Below are 21,333 nucleotides of genomic sequence, written 5' to 3'. Positions count from 1 at the left end.
TATAATATCACTATACAAGCCTTGACATAACATAAAATTGGACGAGGAAGTAAACTGATGGTCTCAATAATTATCATTCGTGAAATTATAAATATTTTTATTCATGTTTATTTGTAGTTTTATTAGCACAAATATACACAATGAGCCTACTATTATCTGTGTATTTCAAGGAATCACGTCCTAGAATCTAGGACCTAGATTATCGCTGATCTACTGAGGATTTATCATAAATTTACAATTACAGAAGAGTAAATATAAACATTTTGAGTCACAGCCTGCACACCTTGTAATAGATCCAAAATAGTTTTCTGTTTGAAATATTTTGTATTTTTTTATGCGTATATATGTTGCATGTAAAAACTAATCTATTATAATATGACTCATTTTGTTAATTGTTGTTCCACTTATTAGAATACGTATGTACTTTTTTTTTTTGTTTTGTTGTTGTTGTTGTGTTGGGGCCTGGCATGGCCTAGCGCGTTAAGGCGTGCGCTTCGTAATCTGAGGGTCGCGGGTTCGCGCCCGAGTCGCGCCAAACATGCTCGCCCTTTCAGCCGTGGGGGCGTTATAATGTGACGGTCAATCCCACTATTCGTTGGTAAAAGAGTAGCCCAAGAGTTGGCGGTGGGTGGTGATGACTAGCTGCCTTCCCTCTAGTCTTACACTGCTAAATTAGGGACGGCTAGCACAGATAGCTCTCGAGTAGCTTTGTGCGAAATTCCAAAAACAAACAAACAAACAAAATCTTTTTGTTGTTGTCATTTTGAAATTTGCGGTAGAGGGCGAAAATCAATTAATTTGTAAACATACTGTTGTTGCCTTAATATTCGTAAAGAGATATTTTGATTTCATGCATAAAAGATCCATATAGAATAAAAAAGGAACTAAAGGAATTATTGTTTAATAATTTTAATGTTTTCTGTTAAATTTACGTAATAAGAAGTATTAATTCGTATGGTAGGGTTACTGTTACCAAACATGAATAACTTGGCGTTATCCACCAATGGAACAAAAGTCGTGATGGCAAGTTCTACAGATGAAAAATATCCGCCAGAAAACATTATTGACGGGTAGGCTGATAGCCACTTGTTTCTTTGTAATAGAAGATTAGTTTTAAGTATATGATAAATTGAAATCGTATACCAAAAGACGAGAACAACTTAGTGAAGTTGTATTACAAGTTTTTCCTCTGTCTACAAACATGGTGAAGAAACAGAACACGAACTTATCAAATTTCAGTATCTTTTCAAAACCTACACTAATCTGGAGTTACTGATCAAAGAAACTTTCCACATCAGACAACTTTCATCAACACTGAATAACATGCAGTATATTTATTTATTATTCCCCACATTTTCTGTGTATTTTTTTTTAATTTTACTATAGATACTGAAGAAAGAATCTGCAGAGTTCCAAAACATTTATCTGTATCCCCTTCTATTATAAATAAACGGTTGTATATCTCAAGTATCATTGTCCTTTTTATTGTGAAACTACAACTATAACAAGAGCAACCAGAGAAATTGTATACTCTCACCCTGCTACTCCTTTCTGAATTTACATACATTTATTTTGGATAACATTAAATTTACAGTTTGAAAACTGAACAAATCCTTTTCAGGTCCAAAATGATCAACAATCCAGATTATTTTTATTTTGTTTAATGAGGAGTCTCAACTCCAGCATGTCTATGAAATTTGGTTAAAATCTGTTCACACTTCACAGAGTTATTATCCCTGGCCAAAACTGCTAAAATACCTTTATTTTTCCATTATAAAAAAATGCTTCATAGTGACCTGAGTTTGTATTCCATGCTGACTTCCCATCTTGTTTAAATTTTCATGAGCATCATTCTGTCAGTTTTTAAGGTATGTGCACTTAAAAACACTGACAAACCCAACTGCAATACTCTTGCTCCCTTCTTGAGGTGAGGGTAATTATATACATTGGTACCATCAGTTTTTCCAGAGATAGTTTGATAAGTGTAGAGGTAGAAAAAAATTCATATTATAATTTAATTTTAATGCATATTTAACACATGTCTTGGGAAAGAAAATCCACCAGTTCTATTTCATCCTCATGTGACAGAATTACCTGAAAAAATTTGTAATTGTCTACTTTGTTATATGTGTTTCTTTGATTTCTTTTAAATTGCAGTTCATAGTAGGAATGTATGACAGATTTTTCCTGTTAGAATAATATGTTGTAATATTTTAAATTTCATATTTAGCTGAAATGTTCATTAAAAAACAAAAAAATTGTTTTACATATTATTTATCATATAATAAATTTTAAGTAAATTTTGTGGTATATCACATTGCAAATAAAATTATTAAATTTTCTTTCCTTATGATAAGAAGTGTGCTCATTTATAATCTTAAGACTATCTTATTTCAGCCCTCACACTCAATGCAAACATTGATTAGCTATGTAAGGATAAGATAGATTTGGTATGATTTTGATATTAAACTCACTTGCATTTACAAAGAAAACTGCCTGCTGCACAGGTTGACTCTAATAAAGATCTTTAACATTATGTGTCATTTAGTGTTTATTTTTAAGCTCACATTATCTATGTGACAAATTACATCTAGAAAGATGAATATGTTATTTCATCATTTGATATTTTCTAATTTTGAATAAAAAATTGCATTCTATTCTTAACTGTCCAGTTTGTTCATGCAGGAAGTCGGATACATTTTGGACTACAACAGGAATGTATCCCCAATGTTTTATTGTTGCTTTTCCTTCTACCAGCAGTGTGGACTCTGTTATTATTAGTTGCTACAATGGTAAGCTTGTATTGTTTTTGATATTTATGGATATTATTTAGTTTCATAGTATATCAATAATTAAAAAAAAGAGCACAATATTAAAATAATTGCATAACAAATACACCACCATCTTCAGAATCAATGGACATGTTCCAGGATTTCTTGTAAGCCTTCATGACTCTCCCCTCTTCCCTCCATCCCTCTTTGTTGTGGTAGCTCATTAGTTCCAATACAACTCTAGGTCAACCTTCATTTATATGTAGGTGACACTTATTCTTTTTGACCTGACTTTCTCACTTTTGATTTTTTACTTTTGGCCTGTGACCATGAGGTTCAATTAATGGTTCATGAAGTCACAGGGACTTTGAACCTGCTAGAGAATCACTTGTTTCTCTTGCACAGGATCCTTCCTGAAGAGCAATCTCTTCATTTTTTGGTGTTTTATGGATTTATTTTGGTTTTAAGAGTCTTGTGATCAATACTTTTGTTACTCCTCTCAGTATCAAACCTTCTTTTTTTTGGTCTCCAATCCCAGACTCTGCAACTTTTCAGTAAGGTTCTGAGCAAGGTTCTGTTTTCCTATTTTCCTCTTCACCTTCTTCTCCTTGTTCTGTTTCTCATTCACAACACCTATTGACAGGTCCTTTTTTATTGCTTTTTGTTGGTTGGCTCAGTCATGGTTTCTCCTTTTGTGGCATTTGTTGTCCATGGAGCCTTTTCCACTTTCCCTTTGATGGTCTCTTTCTGCCAGCCATGGACATCCATCTTTCATGATAGGATGTCACACTTTTAGGTTCATATGTACTGTTTTTCCAGTCCCTTGCTTGATGGTCAAGCCTTTCATATAGAGTAATCTGTTCTCTGTCTCATTCTTGCTGGAAGTCCACATTGGCCCTCTGTGAACACAAGTGGACTGTCTCTTTGCCACTTCCTTCCACCAGGCCATTTTACTATGCATCATTGTACTGCCTTTATTTTTTTCACCAGGTTTTTTCTATGTCAGTGAGTGTTGGTTATATTGCAACTTTCTCCACAACTTTTCATATTTACTTGACCCTTCACCTTTTCCATTCTATGATTCTGATGGACCTCTTCAAGGCTTTTCTCTTCAGTTGTCCTCTTCACTCAGTTCCTATTTTGTATTAAAACTTCTGTATTATTCTCAAGGTTTTTGATTGTACCTGGTTGCAATGGTTCACACACTTCAAGGTTCTAAACCACTGTTGGAATGAATTTGGAGAGTTTCTTATCAGGCAGTGCAATCCCACTGTTAAAAGACTGAGTGGATGCACGCCTGAACTGAGTTGTTATCTGTTAGTGTAGTACAGGACATTCTGATAGGTCTTGGATTTCTCATGAAATACAGGCCTGGGATACTACTTCACTACTTCTTGCACCTGTTTTTATTGTGAGTATCTTACATATCTATTCCTTCAGTAAGGAAAAGCCTAATTTTTAACTCTAGCAACACTACACACTTCTGCTCAGCTGTTTGCCCTTGAAACAGTGGATTCTTGATCGATCTATCATTCTCTCCACCTTAGCAACATGTTAGCACCCACCAAAAGATTTTTATTACAATATATTTTGCTCTATCACCTCTGCTGAGCAATTAGTATTACTTAATGGAGATGTATCTGTTTTCCCACTCAATGTTTCCCCATTAGGCTTCATGGATGCTACACTGCCTGCACTGTCCCTTTCTGATAATGTTTTCAGAAAGGAGGTCATCTTTGGAATTTCTTTGGTCTGGCCCCTGTCTCATGTTCATTGTGGATTTTTAGCTGTTTGTAGTAAGTAGCATTTCAAAAATTAACATTTTCCAATCTGAAAATGTATTTTAGATAGATACTCATTTCTCTACTTCTATTGTGCTTTGTTTTTCACCTCAAGTGTGAACCTGTGTTCATGTGCTAGTGCTCGTGGGAATTACTGTGCATTGTGGATGTGTTGCCTTGCTACAGTTTAATAATGATTACATTTTAGGTTGATTCAATACACATTGACAGGTGTAGAAATGGCAGTTTTATTCTAGCTCATGGCATGTGCAGGAAATTACATGGCAGTATACATGAAATGACAACTCTTTGTGATACAGAGATGTATCTATTTGAAATACAAATATTCAGAAAAGGAAAATATTAACTTTTAACATGATTAAATTTATACACAAAAAATTCCTGTTGATTTTATGTACATTTAAATGTACACTAGTTTAATTAATTAAGGATTGTTATATTATTGAAGAACAGCTTAAGTTATTCATGCAAAAATACAGTTTATTAATATTTTATGTATTATTTTTATGTATATCATGCAGTTAAGGAAATCAGACTAGAAAAAAGTACAAGCAATGAGCCTGTTGAATTTGAAAAGGTTGGACAAAAAGGTAAAATATTCTGAAAAATATATTTAATGCCTACTCTTTGAGTCCTACTTCTGAAATTACCTCTTCTACCAAGGCACATGTTACCATTCCAGTCTTATATGTGCTTGGTTTTATAGGTCTTTTCTGCAAGTACAATAATGTTTAAGACTGAAAGATGTAGAGATGTTTCTGTATTACAATGTCTCTTTTAGTATAATAAGATTAGATAATTCCAAAGATAACCAGAAGCATAATTTTAAACACACACATGCACTAGAGATGATAAATCTTTAGCTCCAGTTTTTGATTTACTTTTTCTTACTGGCTAATATTGTATCCATGTCATTTACTTGCTAAACCTTTATTATTTTCTAAAAACAGACTTTAGAAATTTAGTTGTGGTATATGTGCTTGGTGAAACTTGCATAATCTTTGTTTTCAGTCTGTGAAAATTTTACATAAAAAGTTTTAGGTGATATAGCTGTTTACTTTTACACAGATATATATATATGTACTGTATATTTCTGTTATTTTATCATTGAAGTTTGTTATTACTAATTTAATGCGAGAATAAAATATATTATAGTGAGTCATTTATTGGCAAACAATTTCTTTTTATATAGATGTGTATATCAGGGCCTATAGAACACCAATATTCTTTTTAAAATTATTGTGTGTAGTGTCTTTCTACCCATAAAATAAAGTTTGTTTGATATATTGTATATCATAACTTTTGCATACATGTATATTTGTGTGGGTGTGTTTGCTAATGCTGTATTATGTATCTTTAAATAATATTCTTTAAGTAAAGATTCTGTAATTGTATAGATTCTTTAATTGTTGCTTTTAATAAGCAGTTTTAACACTTTTGCAATTAAAATATGATTAAAAATTGTATGTTTACCATATTTAATATAATTCAGAGTAAGCCTCAAGAACTTGTAACAGGCATATATTTGTTTTAAATTAGTATATAAAGGGATTTTAAAATGGACTTAATCATTTAAAGGAATTCAAAAAAATTGAAAATTTTTCAAAATTGAAAATTCTAAAAGTTATTTGCAGTTGGGTTATGATGATTAAAAGTATTGTTTTTCAGAGTTAACAGCAAGCAGTGGATCCCTTCAGAAAGATACCATCCACAGTGAATCTTTTGAAGCTAAATATTTAAGATTTGTTATTACATCTGGCTATGATCACTTCTGTGCTGTGTACAAAATACAAGTTTCAGGCACATTATATTGATATAAAAATACAAATAATCATCCTCAAAAGACACATTAATAAAATAATTATATTACAGCAATGACATCAGGAATAGCAGTGTATTTTAAACAGTATTTCGTTTTGTGATAGAAATATGCATGAAATACGTTGCATATGAAAAAAAAGTCATAATCATTATGATTACTTGTGTTAAGTTTGTTTATTTAATTGCTAAATCCTGCTGTGATCTTTGATATTTTCATAGCAAAATTTTTTTAAACTTCAAAATATAAGTATAATGGTTATTGTTTGCACATTAGTAAGGTTTTCTGCATGTAAATATTTGTCTTCTAAATAACTTAATCTTGTAAAGGCATTAAAAATGTAAGATTTTGTTTATAATGCTTCTTCAGATTGCCATTCGTAAGAAATTATAACTCTATGTTTGCATGTGTATTGTCTTACATTTAGAGATATATTTCTTGTAGTGTTTCAGTACTTCTTATTTGGTCTATTTCTATTTGAAATGTAAGATCAAATTTCACTCTTTTGACTTTGTTGCTAAAATTTCAATGGATTAAAAAAAACCTGAGTGCTTTTAAACAGTTGACTGTTCTTTTTCAGGAGAATAGAGAAGAGAAATAATCAACCATTCAAAAGTGCTCAAGTTTTGTTTTTGGTTTTAAATTCATTGCACATTTTATATGCCATCCTGTAGGATTACTCTTCTATCAATAATATGAATATTATTTATAATTCTTTTTTGGTTTCTTAGTTATTTATTTATTAACTACAAACATTTTTATCACAAATTCACCACTATGTATTTTGTTGAGAAGTTCTGAAGTCTCTTTAGGACCACCATCAGCTCAACTAATCCAAAAAAAAACATTGAAAAATGCACGAAACAATATTTGTGTACCATGAAATATTTTTGTGTGTGTGTTTATGTTTAGTTAGTCTAACGAGATTTGTAAGAAAGGATAAAATGGGACAAGAAAGCTTTTTACATTGTGAAAACCTGTTATGTGTTTGAGTTATTAATTTTATAAACATTTTTATAGAATTGAAAAAAAGCTTTGAACCTGTGTGTACAAATTTGGTTTTCAGTTTATAATTTGCATTATTTCTTAAAGTGTGTTAGGTTTCTTATAACAGTATCTTCAGGCAATTATAAATAAACAAGGAAAAAATTCCTGGGTTTTGAAATAACTGGAAAATATTGCTTGTGAAACTAGGTCCAGATTGACGAAAGCAGTAAAAATCAGCTAAATACATAAGAAATATTTTAACAGTGAATAAAACCATTTTATTTAATATTTACACTGTACAAAATGAGAAAAGTTTGTTAGCCAGTTCCTAGAAAAAACAAAAAGTGAAGCCAAACAGCAATATGAAAATAACAATGAAATATAATTTATAATTTTAGTTTGTGCACACACACAATAGCACAATAGAATTCATAATCTCTGAAATATTTAACCACTTATTTATTGTGTTGGATGCTTACAATTTATTTAAGAAACTATATGATGAAAATAAAGTTTGTATCATATGGCTTTGTTTTCAAAAAATGTAATAAACACATTTTTGCAAATAATTAAAATAACAGGCATTTTTATATAAAATTTGTGTTATAATGCCTTATATTTAGCAGTAGATCTTATAACTTGAAATTGCAAATTACCATTGATTTATTTTATCTGTGAACAAAAGAAATTAATAAATAAATAAATAACCAATCTCTCTGTTTAATGATGATGGATAATTAGTTTTGGCAGTTTGTTCTGTTATTTAAATACACACTGTATATTATTGGTTGTTTGAAGTGAGTAAAGGACTGTATATCTGAATCAAACAAATTACTGTTGATTTACTACGAATGAAATTGTATATACCAAATTTGTAATCATTATAATTTGAGAGGGTATTTTTCTGATCAGTCAAATGTTTTATAAATTTCCACTCTATTGCAAAATCTCAAGTACAACAATATTTTGTAGAATATCAACTATCTTTGAATTTTAAACAGGAAAATTCTGTTTCAACTACTACATCTGTGATGGTAGTTATCCATTTATACTACAGAAAACAATTTATAATTAAATGTGTGAAGGAATCTCATAAACACTACAGCTGTGATATGAGGATATGTCATATGTTTTCTGCTTGCATAAATTGTTTGGTTATTTAGTTTTTCACAATGTAATATTGGTAACAGATGGTGCAGAAAGCCATTACCTTGCTGTAGTTGCTTCATTCTCTACAGCAGGTGATATCTCTTTTGCCTGAGAAAATATTGCAGTACTTTATAGCATTCACGTTAAAAAGATTGATACCATGATATCCTTTACCAACTGATTATGATGTTGACTACATATAATAGCTAACTAATCTCTGAGGGAACAAAGGTTAAATTAACATTGTGGACTGGACAAAGAAAAAGAGTTTATCTATTGACTTTAGACATGCTTGTTTTTATAGGAAGTTTCTCTTAGGAGATCATCAAGTGAAGACTTCTTTCAAGAACAATGTGTATATGTATATATAATTCTACACAGATTACTTCTGAAAGAAAGAAAGCTTCAAGTTAAACAACCTATCATAAAGGACTGTTGTTTCATTTGTTCAGATTTGTTGTTTTACACTTAAAGAAAATTTAAATTTAAAGTAAATTTAAAGCACATTTACAGCCCATTTATCTATTACAAAAAACTACCCTTAGTTTGAATCTACTGTTATTTGTGGAGTTGCTTATTTGTTTTTTGCAAGAAATCAGTTTTACTAGAAAATACCACAGTTAGTATAAATGTGTTGTAGTTGTTTAGATGATGATGTGTATACTAGTCCTAGCTTAATATCACAAGTTAATAAGTTTCAAGGAACAGTTTTAATGAAAATTATTATATTTTCTGGATGTAGAAGTATTTATAACTGAGAAATAGAGTTTACCAAAGGAGCAAGACAGATGTAGGGGAGAGATGTTGAATCTAGGATGAGTCTTCTACTTGATGTATGACTTTTGCCAATGTTATAAATGTTCATTACATCAGTCAACCTGCGACTGTTTACTCAGCAGAATGTAACCCCCCAAAGGATCGATTTTGGCAGAAGGAAAGCATGGACAACCAAGATTCATCAGAATGGTTTGATCCTGTCAAGTTTGAGACAGGTATCTTTAGTAGTTAGTCTGTCTCGAACATATCTTGAATGTGTACAGTCTGAATAGGTAAGAAAGAGTTAACAAAAGAATGTATTTGGTCAGAGCCACAATCCATCATGTTTATTCAGGCATGTACAGTCACTTTATTTTTAGTGTTCTGATCAATATTGTAAATTTTATTTTGCACCTTGTGTCAGATCTCATTTCATTTTACAGCAACTCATTTAATAAGAGGTTTAATAATAACAAAGAACAAACAAGCCACCAACTCCCTGCTACTATTTGCAGTTTTAGCTTCATAAACATCAACAAAAATGCCACTTCCAATAACTTTCATACCATTGCAAGACATTTTTTGTGGGCTGTCAGTTTACTAGTATAGAGTTGCCAAAACTGTAGTGATCATTCCTTTTCATTTCTATCTCCTATTACTAATTGCAGCAACAAATGCACTTAGCATATTGAAGGGTCCTGTCACCAGAACATCCTCCTCTACAGGGTCAAAAATCGGATAAAATCAAACCAAAATATATCAGAAGTGTTTTTATACTCCAGGGTACTTTTTCATGTGTGTTGTGGTACAAATACTTCCATGGCAGCTCGAGTAGACTTGGAAGCTTTAGCACACAGATAATGGTACCATAGTTAAAGGAAGAACAACATCCAGAAGGGGACAGAATTTTATCTCTTGTAGCAAAAGTTCAAATTAAAAATGCAAGGTCATGAGTTGAGTTTGTCAGATGGTCATCTTACTGCAGCAGTTGCACCTCTTTAGAAATTACCTTTAAAGCTGAGTCATATACAAGTTACCTTGATCAAATGACATTTCTGTGGGGCTCATTCATGCTCACTTCTTAATCTTGTGGTACCCATTTTTTGATCCATGGACTGATGCTGGTTCATAAAAATTTCAGCTAGTTGACAAGATGGTTGAGAATGTCATGTTAAACCAATGCAAAGGCAGATGTTAGTCATTAATATATACTCATACCATTACCTTCTTCCATTGTTCAGTAAGGTGTCACATTATGTTGCTAATGTGTTGACAGAAAATTAGACAGTACATTTTGAAGCAATGAAATACATGTATAAAAAAGATAATTTCAAAAACTAAATGTTACCCGAGTTGTGACTAAAGTGTTAGATGTGACAAAGAAGTGCATTTCATCTTATTTACCTTTGTCTTAGTGTTTAGTAGTATGGGCAGGAGCCTGACCTTCAACAAATAGGAAAGAATGCTTAACAATAGAAAAGTGCTATAAAAAGGCAGTAAAGGAATGGATGTATCCAGTGTAGAGAATGGGTCTGGCTAGATATATGCCAACAACATAGAAGTAGCTCACATTCAATTATACAAGCCTATATCTCAAACTTTCACAGATCGGTCCATTGAGCTATGAGTTACGATGGATGTGATGTGCAGAACAACTTGCCAATACTTTGAATCGATACACCACCAATTAATATATTATGAACAAGATTGCCCAGGGATCTGGGGTTAAGGCCAATAACGTGGAGAAGAAAGATATAGTGTATCAAGTCATGCTGATTCACCCAATGAGAAGGAAAGATATGAAAGTACTTATTTGAATGTCTGTGATGTGCCAAATAAGACAATGCTGGTGATAGATGCAAAAGGCAGTTCCAAAAGTAAAGTGAACCACTATATTGTGGCTTCATAATTTATATAAATAAGATTGACCAAATCTTAAAACTAGTACAGCTGTAGCTAGCAGAAGTAGTCCACAGTACGTTTACAAATTGCTTAACTAAAGACGATAACCAGGTGTTCAACAACCCAGTCAAGAAAGCATTTCAGCTTTGTTTTCTAAGCTGTCATAAAATATAGTACTCTGAAAAAGTGTTGCAACAAAGTCAAAAATTAGATTTCGGGCTACTTTCAACGAGAAGTGCAAGGTACATCACAGGTGAAACTTCAAATTTTATTAATCTTCGTATTTAGTACAACAGAACTCAGTGAAAGTGTTTGAGTTCAGCAAACAGTTAATATTTTGCGTGTCCCCCTTTTACTTTAATGACTTCAGACACACTTTCATATTTAATCAAAGTGTCCTTTAGTATTTTACTTCATATGCCTCTAGTACCCTTCCATAAAGTTTCGTTGGAAGTAGCTTTGAATTGTCAAGTTTTAATCTATCGAATCACAGATCTGCTTAATTGGGTTGAAATCAGAGCTCTGACGGGGCCATTGCATTATTTGAACGACTCCAAAAGCTTCTTTCTTAGCTAAGTAGTTTCTATATAAGTTAGATAAATGTTTGGAGTCGTTGTCGTCTTGGTAGCAGAATCCTTTACAAATAATACGGAAACCACTGGCTATACCATTACAGATCAGCATCTGATGGTACTTATGCTGGTCCATTATTCCATCTATCTTGCAAATATTTCCTGTCGCCTCAGCAGAGAGCACCCCAAACCGTCACACCGCTTCCCCATGCTTCATGGTAGGCACTGTGCATTGAGATAAGTATCTTTCACCTTTCTTATACTGGAAGTTGAACTAAATATTTCAAACTTGGACTCATCCGTCCATAACACTCTTTTCCAATAGTCAGCTGTCCAGTTTTTGTATGTTTTAGCAAATTGCAATATCTTGATAATATTTGGAAATCAAAGCGATGTTTTTGTAACTGCTACACGACCAACTATTCCATTCTCGTTGAATCTGTTTAATACTGCAGATCTGGATACTTTCCTGTTATTTGGTACATGGCCATTTACCTCATACTTGAGATCTGTGGCAGTCTTCCGTTCTGTCCCAAATACTGTATAAACGGATATATTTAATATTAGTATCAATGAATTTAGGTTTTCTGCCTCATATTTTCCTGTATACAAATTTACCTGTCTCGGTTTCACGATCTAGAGTGTATTTGACAGTATGGGAAGCATTTCAAGTGAACAGTAATTAAGCGGAGAGCCAAAACAGAATGGGGTAAATATTTTATACAAATTCTCTGTTCTATTGACAATTCTTTACCTTTCTTGAGAACCTGGCGTGACAACGAAGCTTAACATTTGGATTTATTCTGTTGCTTTTGCCTTTACTTGTTCAATATCAGTCAGATGTCAGAATTGTGGAGGTTTTTGCTTTGAAAAGAAAGGTCTTGCTTTAAATAGGTTCTTGAAATGTTCTTCAAGACAATAATCGCTTTATCGTTATTTTTCTCTTGGCTTTCTACATAATATTTGGGTCCAGCAGGGCCAGGTGGTTAAGGCGCTCGATTCGTAATCTCCGTCCCACCAAATATGCTCAATCTTTCATCCGTGAAAGCTTTATGTTATCGTCAATTCCACTACTTGTTGATAGAAAAGTTAGCGGTTGGTGGTGATAACTGACTGTCTTCCCCTCTAGTCTCGCACTGCTAAATTAAGGACAGCTAAGGCAGGTAGCCCTGGTGTGGCTTTGCGCGAAATTCAAAAACAAAAAAAATATATCTGTTCGAATTCCCTTTCCAAAAGCTGTTTCAAAAAAAGCCTTCTTTGAGCAGAGATTTGATTAAGTCTGCCAATGCAGCTTGGACATTTTCTGATAAAGCATGCAGTTCCAACTTTTGCACAATACTGTGACAAAAATCACCCTGTTACCAACATACTTTGATTTAGAAAAAGCTATCTAATATTTTCGACGAATGGGCATCCTTCAAGTAAAATTCAATGTTAGAAATAAAATATATTAATAATATTCAGGGCTAGGATCTCTAACGATAATTAAGGGCCACTTTAATGAGACAGGGAAGGACCCTACCTGACATTAAAAGGACATCTAATTGTTGTCAGAAAGGTCCTTAAACACTGAGCGGCAGAATTCAAACATTCTCGTTTAAAACAGAAAAAGACAAAAAAACAACGGTAAACGTTTCATGAGCATAATAATTAATAATATTGTTACCTTTTTATACCGATGATACCAAATATAAAAAAAGGTCTTGTGATAGTAAATGGGCAAAGAGTCTATGATATATGCAATAGAAAATAGTTAATAATTGTAGTGTGTTCAGATACTTGCTTAATCTTATTTTTGAGAAGCATTTAGTGACATTAGTAAGTGCTTTTGTTTTTTGAATCACTAAGTTCATTATGTATATAGTCTTTAATAGATGGCCCGGCATGGCCAAATGTGTAAAGACGTTCGACTCGTAATCCAAGGATCATGGGTTCGAATCCTACTCGCACCAAACATGCTCGCCCTTTCAGCCGTGGGGGTGTTATAAAGTAACGGTCAATCCAACGACTCGTTAGTAAAAGAGTAGCCCAAGAGTTGGTGGTGGGTGATGATGACTAGCTGCATTCTTTCTAGTCTTATACTGCGAAATTAGGAACGGCTAGCGCGGATAGCCCTCGTGTAGTTTTGCGCGAAATTCATAAACAAAGAAACAGTTTAAGTTTAATATGAGTGCTACACAATAAGCTATTTGTATTCTGCTCCCTATGAGTATCGAAACCTGGTTTAACATATCACAATAATATTACAATCACCAATTCACAAATATTGAACTATATAGCGTATGTTTCGTAAATAACTACGCAAACAAACTTATAAATTATCTAAATCACAGCACTAGCATTAAAGCTAATTGAAAGAATTGCGTGTATCTAACAAGTAGTGCCAAAAATATCAGATGATACTGGTTATCTTTAAAGTAGATCACCAAAATAATTTTGAAGTGTTGTAGCGCAATATGAGAACTAGTTTGGGACAAATCTGTTAAAGACCATAACGTATTTAGTGATTCATAAAACAAACAAAGAACTAATATCACTAAATACCACTTTAAAATAAAATGAAACAAGTATCTGAACACACTAGAATTATTATATTTTTTTCTATTATATATATCATGGACTCTTGTTTGTTCATTACCATGTATGACTAGTGAGGCATCGCTAGGTATTTGGATGCTTCGTATAAGTAATTGTAATAATAAATAAAGAATGGTGAAGTTCAAGGCGATGATGTTTATAGAATAACGACAGCTCAAGGAAACACGTCAAGAAAATTGTTGCCATGTAACAAATTCATAGCTTGTTTATGAAGAAGTAGTGCTATCACAGACAATAGAGGAGTTATTTAAAAAAGAGATTCAGAAAAAGTCGCTGAAAATCATCCACTATGTGTTAAATTGGAACAGATAGACACTATTAAGGTTAAAAGAGGTTATTCAAGCTATAAAGTAAAGATGAGAAACTGTCTGTTGTATGTTTGAGTTGAAGTAAATTGACGCTATCGAGTTTAAAGTGGTTAAGCAAACTTGGACGTTGAAATCAAGAAGAACCTTGGATAACGGGACGACTTCACTGTATAGGCTATGGTGATTGATTAATCAATGCGACTCGTGAGTTTTGGAGTCAATAAACAAGAAGAAACAGATCGCTTGACAACGCGTTATTATAAGTTATTATTACGAAATGAGCTTAAAAATCACAAAAAGGAAGTCAGCTGACACGATGATACTATAAATAAAGCCAATAATTCCCATTTCAACTAGTATAAAAGGTCATAGAACAGAAGCCAGAATATTCAAAGTTTAATAAGCAATCCGAACTGATCTGATCATTTACACCTCAGCTCATATCATAGAAGAAGGAGAGAAGATGTTTCTGACCGTGAGAAGAAATGCCATTTCTCGCTCAAGAACTTTGTAAGTATTTTTAATACCAGTCTTTTTTAAACATAAGTCATCATGTTAATAGAGTTAAAATGATTGCAAATGATAAACATTAATAAAGCTAAACTATGTATATATTTATGTGCAAATATTAAGTGTTTGCTGATTTAAATAAAAAATGTTATTGGAAGTCCAAGTCTCAATTCTCTTTGTTTTAATTATAAACCCTCCTATAGTGCTCCATTCGCCCACTATATCCTGACTTCAAATAAATATTTCATGTAACAGTAGGTAGTATCAGTCAAACCCTAACTGCTACACTGAGAAAATCTACTCAGTCTGACTGCAAGTCAGCCCTCGACAATGTTACACTAGGCTTCTTCGTAATTTTAGTGTCATGGGACACAAAAGGACCTCTTGGTGAAAAAGATAACGGCATTATTTGTTTTTATGCTTATAAAACGTTTAGAGTTTTTTTGTTTAATTTAAATGTGTATATTTGGATTTTGCCACTCAGTAAATAAGGTTCTTTCTGACGACAATTAGATGCCCTTTTAATGTTATGTAGGGGTCCTTCCCTAGTTTGGCTTGTTTTGAATTTCGTGCAAAGCTACTCGAGGACTATCTGACTAGCCGTTCCTACTTTAGCAGTGTAAAACTAGAGGGAAGGCATCAAGTCATCACCACCCACCGCCAACTCTTGAACTACTCTTTTATCAACGAATAGTGAAATATGAGGATAATTCTTCCGTTTATTACAAGATGAACATCCTCATCAATTTTAGAGTGTGAAATAACTGTCATAGTACCCCATGCAGTGTCTTACTTATATAGTAAGAAGCTAACAAGGACCTAGCATTGATAGAAGAAATCAATTTAAAAACAAACCACAAATAAACCTAGATTAAAAACAATATTCAATACCATAAATTAAGCTTCGTTGTCACGCCAGGTCCTCAAGAAAGGTAAAGAATTGTCAATAGAACAGAGAATTTGTATAAAATATTTACCCCATTCTGTTTTGGCTCTCCGCTTAATTACTGTTCACTTGAAATGCTTCCCATACTGTCAAATACACTCTAGATCGTGAAACCGAGACAGGTAAATTTGTATACAGGAAAATAAGAGGCAGAAAACCTAAATTCATTGATACTAATGTTAAATATCTCCGTTTATACAGTATTTGGGACAGAACGGAAGACTGCCACAGATCTCAAGTATGAGATAAATGGCCATGTACCAAATAACAGGAAAGTATCCAGATCTGCAGTATTAAACAGATTCAACGAGAATGGAATAGTTGGTCGTGTAGCAGTTACAAAAACATCGCTTTGATTTCCAAATATTATCAAGATATTGCAATTTGCTAAAACATACAAAAACTGGACAGCTGACTATTGGAAAAGAGTGTTATGGACGGATGAGTCCAAGTTTGAAATATTTAGTTCAACTTCCAGTATAAGAAAGGTGAAAGATACTTATCTCAATGCACAGTGCCTACCATGAAGCATGGGGAAGCGGTGTGACGGTTTGGGGGTGCTCTCTGCTGAGGCGACAGGAAATATTTGCAAGATAGATGGAATAATGGACCAGCATAAGTACCATCAGATGCTGATCTGTAATGGTATAGCCAGTGGTTTCCGTATTATTTGTAAAGGATTCTGCTACCAAGACGACAACGACTCCAAACATTTATCTAACTTATATAGAAACTACTTAGCTAAGAAAGAAGCTTTTGGAGTCGTTCAAATAATGCAATGGCCTCGTCAGAGCTCTGATTTCAACCCAATTAAGCAGATTTGTGATTCGATAGATTAAAAACTTGACAATTCAAAAGCTACTTCCAACGATACTTTATGGAAGGGTACCAGAGACATATGAAGTAAAATACCAAAGGACACTTTGATTAAATATGAAAGTGTGTCTGAAGTCATTAAAGTAAAAGGGGGACACGCAAAATATTAACTGTTTGCTGAACTCAAACACTTTCACTGAGTTCTGTTGTACTAAATAAGAAGATTAATAAGATTTGAAGTTTCACCTGTGATTTACCTTGCATTTTTCGTTGCAACACTTTTACATAGTACTGTATATAGAAGTGGATATTTTTTCCCACCTATTCATAAAAATGTTAGTACCGAAGAAGGCTTCATTGCAAAAAAGGGGCGTGGCTTACTTATTCCACCTTTACACTTCTGACAGACTCGGGGTTGCAGCTCACTCCAATTTTAGGACAGGGATAGCACTGACAGAACATAATTCATACAGTGGTTTTGCTGGTGTTTTTTTTCTTGAAAAAGGCCTGTTTTAATACGTTGTTGACTAAATTTTTCTTTCTTCAGTTTCGTCGGAATTCAATTAAACCCGTAATACTTTTTCTGTCCAATCTCTTGTCAGAACAATATCGTATTTACCCGTGGAAAATTGTGTAGTTTGGGAGTATTACAGTTTAACTTCAATCTAGGAGACACGGCATAGAAAGATCAAGTAAGGATAATAATTAGTTTTTGAACAGTCATTTACGAGGAAGCTGTACCCCGATGGGACAACAGTAAGTCTCTGAACTTACAACGTTAAAATCCAGGTTTTCATTCCCCTCACTGAAGACAGCAGACAGCCCACTGTGGCTTTATTCTAAAATAACCAAACCAAACAAACTCGAAAATATCAAAATAAAAATATTTTTTTTTCTAACTATAGAAAAATAAAACTAGAAGTGTGTTTACCTATGACATTCATTAGATTTGTTATGTAGGAGATTTTAGACTTTCAATCTAAAAAAAATATGGCTATCGGATAAATTACTTTCTGCAATTAACCGTCTGAATATATTAAGAAAACAATTCGCACATTCCTGGCTGTTTACAGTTAGCTGAAAATTTATAATATCATTGAAAAAATATGACGGCGGTTTTTTTCTGCGTTTAATTATCTTTCGTCGATAAAATAGAATTTTCACTCCAATATTGTACATAATACATCCAACAGACTTAAGTCAATAACTAGTTTAGGGCATTCCAATGTTCGATGTCACTCTTCCAGACAAAATCTGCACGTGAAAGGAGTATACATTAATTTTTTACATAGCTTAACTTATGTTGTATAGTGAACAGATAAGTGAAATAGGAAATTAGTACACGTTGTAGTTCTAAAACTTCTTAATGGTATTTAGCTGATTATACGTTATGCTCCATATTACTTTTCTGCTCACAGAAGTATTGATTATGCCAGTCTGTAAACTTATCATAAAACCAAAAAAGCTGAATTCTGCCATGTTTTCCGAAGCCTGGAGGTAACATTAAACCAAAGGATTTTTAAATTTATGCTTTCAAATGTTCGTAATATATTTATTTAGAAAAATACATGTTGTAAAATTTAAAATATGGGATTTTTATAATTCAAAACGTTTTATAAATGTGTTTATTCCCCGTAAAGTATGATTATCATTTTGGCTCCAGTGCTATAAATATAAAATACTGTAATTATAGTACTCTTTTTTTTTTTTTCCTTTTTGAAGCTGCAAACATACGTTACAACTGGCATAGTAAAGAGATAACTTTTTTTTTTTTTTTTCTAATTTTACGATTGGTTATAGTAATATTGAAGCCACGATAGAAAATATACTTTGTTTACTTGTGACTTAGCCAATTTGTATTTGGTTCTTCAGCGTGAAAGGTAGCTGCTAGTTATTTGTGAAGAGAGGGAGTGCACTGAAGACGAAAGAAGTTGTTGAAAAATTAGTGTGAACGACAAATTACGACAGTATCACTAACATCATATTTAAATATAATGGCGAACAGTTCGGAATTGAGCACAGGAAAGAGTGTATTTGTTTTGGCTGTCGTCATTGGGTGTTTTGCCGTTCTTTGGCCCAAAATATTTTATCCAATGATGCAAACTGCGTTTTCGATAACAACGACCAAATATGATAACAATGAAGGTAGGTTTTACGTGTCTAAGAATTTCAACAGCATGCTTTAAAGTTTAATTTTTAAACTTTAATTTGTAATGTTAACAGTAATATTAATACGAATTGATTGCAGTTAGAAGCTGTTAATGTTAAGTAAGCCAATACATTTGCTCAGTTTCTGTTCTTTCCAATTATATTTTGAATAAATGGTATTTTAAAAACAAATTCATTTATTTCTTGATTTATCTTTAAAGAAAAGCTTGACAGTGTCAAATGGTAATTAATTGGTTTACAGTTACAGCCCCATTAAGTTAGGAGTTACTATGTACTGATACACCACATAGAACTAGAACTTAGTATGAGTAGTAGTACTACTAGTAGAACTAGTACACTGGCAGTATCAAAGTGTGTTTTGTTTAACAAAAACACTAGATTTACTTGTGGCATTGTAAAATTAGTAACAAATTTTTATTCTCATTTTAAGGCATAAAGAGTACTGATAGTGATATATAATTATTAGAATATTTATTTATTTTTTTCAGTGTGTGTGTGTGCAGCATAAGTTGGTATGTTTTGATCTGATTTTGATCAAATTTGTTATAAAGTTTGAATTCCTTTCACCAAAGGACCAATTTGTTAACTTTTGATGATTATAGATCAAAGGTTAAGGTCATACTGAAGTTAACCATACAACTCAAAATTTCAGTTTGATCAAATTTTTTGCAAAGGTTGAGTGTTTCTTAAGGACCAGTTGATTAAGTTTTCGTGAACATAGCAGAAAGGTGAAGGTCACATCTGAGGTCAACCACTCTGATAATGGTTGCACATCTAGGATTTAAAATATAGTGTAAACTTGAGTGTAAATAGAGATAGAAAAGAATATCTTAACAAACCTGTATAAACAATTTTAAGAGTGAATAATTTTTTATTTGTAATCTAGTTTTGATTACTGAAAAAAGTCCAAAATACTGCAAGGTGTGGGTTTCCCTTTTTTAGTAAAATTTTAAAAAGTAATGTATAAGTAAAATTAAACTGTTAGTTCCTGAAAATAGAACAGTGACTCAGAATACTTTACTAGCTTACCATTCCATAGTTTACAATTCATTACTAACTAATAATTTTCCACAGAATACTTTTCTGTCTTTTTTTAAAGAAATTTCATATTACTTTTACTTTGAAGTGGATAGCATATGTGTATTTGTGCCTATGTGCCTTAATTATTCACTATACATGTAACCAAAGATGCCTAACACAGGGCACAAGTGGCATGTGGATCTCTCCCCCCCCATTTTGTTTCACTTAATGTACATACAGTATTATTAAGAACTATGTTAAATTGACAAAATGATCAAACTTATAATCAGATATATATAAGTGCATGGCAATACATAGTTTCATTTCTCTTACATATTTGGGGATTCTTTAATGTATCTACCATTTTATGTTGGTCGAGCCATATGTTATGTGGGTATTGTTGACATTTACCTGTGTCATTAGCAATTTGACAATGGATAAGAAGTTATCCAATGCAATGCTTGAGATCACACACCAGGAATATTTTAGATGCTATTTAAAAGGCATGATATTGGAAAAAAATTAAAATTGATTGAAGAGAAAGACCCATAAAAAATTTCTGAACAAAAATTGGTTAAATGATGTCAAAGACCACCTGGATATTCAGTATCCAGAGATAGTAAACTATATTGTAAATATACAAAGTGCATATATGTTGATTGATTGTACAATTCCAGGGACTTGTATGCCTTTAAATCAGTTTGCTCGTAGTTGGGTTAAGGACCTGTGTCATATAGTTATCAGTGAAAGTGCTTAGTGTTGGCAAGGGTAAAATGTTCTTGATGATTAAATGACGTATCCCTTCATGCATAGTTAATTGCTGTAAAACTATCAAGAATGTTTATTTTACTTCTGCAGAAACTGAAAAGAAACAACGAGAGACAGCTATAAATAGTTGCATTGCAAAACAATCAAATACAGATTCAAATACTTCCATTGATAATGAACTGTGTTTTTTCCAAGGCTCACACAGCACTGGTACCAAACCAGTTCTTCTGTCACTAATTTCAAAGTATGCTGAATACTATAAGACTGAAGTTTTACATAAAAAATTCGAATTAGTTTTGTCAGAACTAAGAGATGAAAACTATATAACTGCAGACAAAGACAGTTTAGTTAAACACTGTGAGGAACTTTTTTAAAACTGCTACCCTTAGTGAACAATAAATAATAAATGTAGAAAAGGCAACAAAATACCAAGTAAGGTG

General features: G+C 32.6%; 2 protein-coding genes across 5 annotated transcripts in view; both read left to right on the top strand.

The window, feature by feature from the left end:
- Window positions 1–487: 487 nt before the first annotated feature.
- Window positions 488–8,092, top strand: LOC143249465 (intraflagellar transport protein 25 homolog). The gene is made up of 4 exons (XM_076499366.1): window positions 488–1,070; window positions 2,686–2,792; window positions 5,095–5,163; window positions 6,242–8,092. The coding sequence occupies exons 1-4, from the start codon at window positions 955–957 to the stop codon at window positions 6,385–6,387; spliced, it is 438 nt and encodes a 145-aa protein (XP_076355481.1). The 5' UTR covers window positions 488–954; the 3' UTR covers window positions 6,388–8,092.
- Window positions 8,093–18,171: 10,079 nt separating this feature from the next.
- Window positions 18,172–21,333, top strand: part of LOC143249464 (uncharacterized) — a 35,482-nt gene continuing 32,320 nt past the window's right edge. For 2 of the 4 annotated variants that reach the window (XM_076499363.1, XM_076499361.1), the window contains exons 1-2: window positions 18,172–18,433; window positions 18,809–19,081. In XM_076499363.1, the coding sequence (XP_076355478.1) occupies window positions 18,931–19,081 (151 nt within the window). In that variant the 5' untranslated portion in view covers window positions 18,172–18,433; window positions 18,809–18,930. Of the gene's footprint in view, window positions 18,434–18,666; window positions 19,082–21,333 lie in introns of those variants that run through there. The other 2 variants (XM_076499365.1, XM_076499362.1) reach the window with 1 other exon arrangement.

The sequence above is a fragment of the Tachypleus tridentatus genome, chromosome 4 (assembly GCF_004210375.1).
Source record: "Tachypleus tridentatus isolate NWPU-2018 chromosome 4, ASM421037v1, whole genome shotgun sequence".
NCBI lineage: Eukaryota > Metazoa > Arthropoda > Merostomata > Xiphosura > Limulidae > Tachypleus > Tachypleus tridentatus.
The sequence above is the reverse complement of the archived record's forward strand: the minus strand, read 5'-3'. Positions and strand labels throughout refer to the sequence as shown.

Coding starts and splice junctions, on each gene's coding strand:
- LOC143249465 (XM_076499366.1), top strand. CDS start 955: ATGGTAGGGTTACTGTTACCAAACATGAATAACTTGGCGTTATCCACC. Junction 1,071..2,685: donor CCAGAAAACATTATTGACGG/GTAGGCTGATAG, acceptor TTGTTCATGCAG/GAAGTCGGATACATTTTGGA. Junction 5,164..6,241: donor TGAAAAGGTTGGACAAAAAG/GTAAAATATTCT, acceptor ATTGTTTTTCAG/AGTTAACAGCAAGCAGTGGA.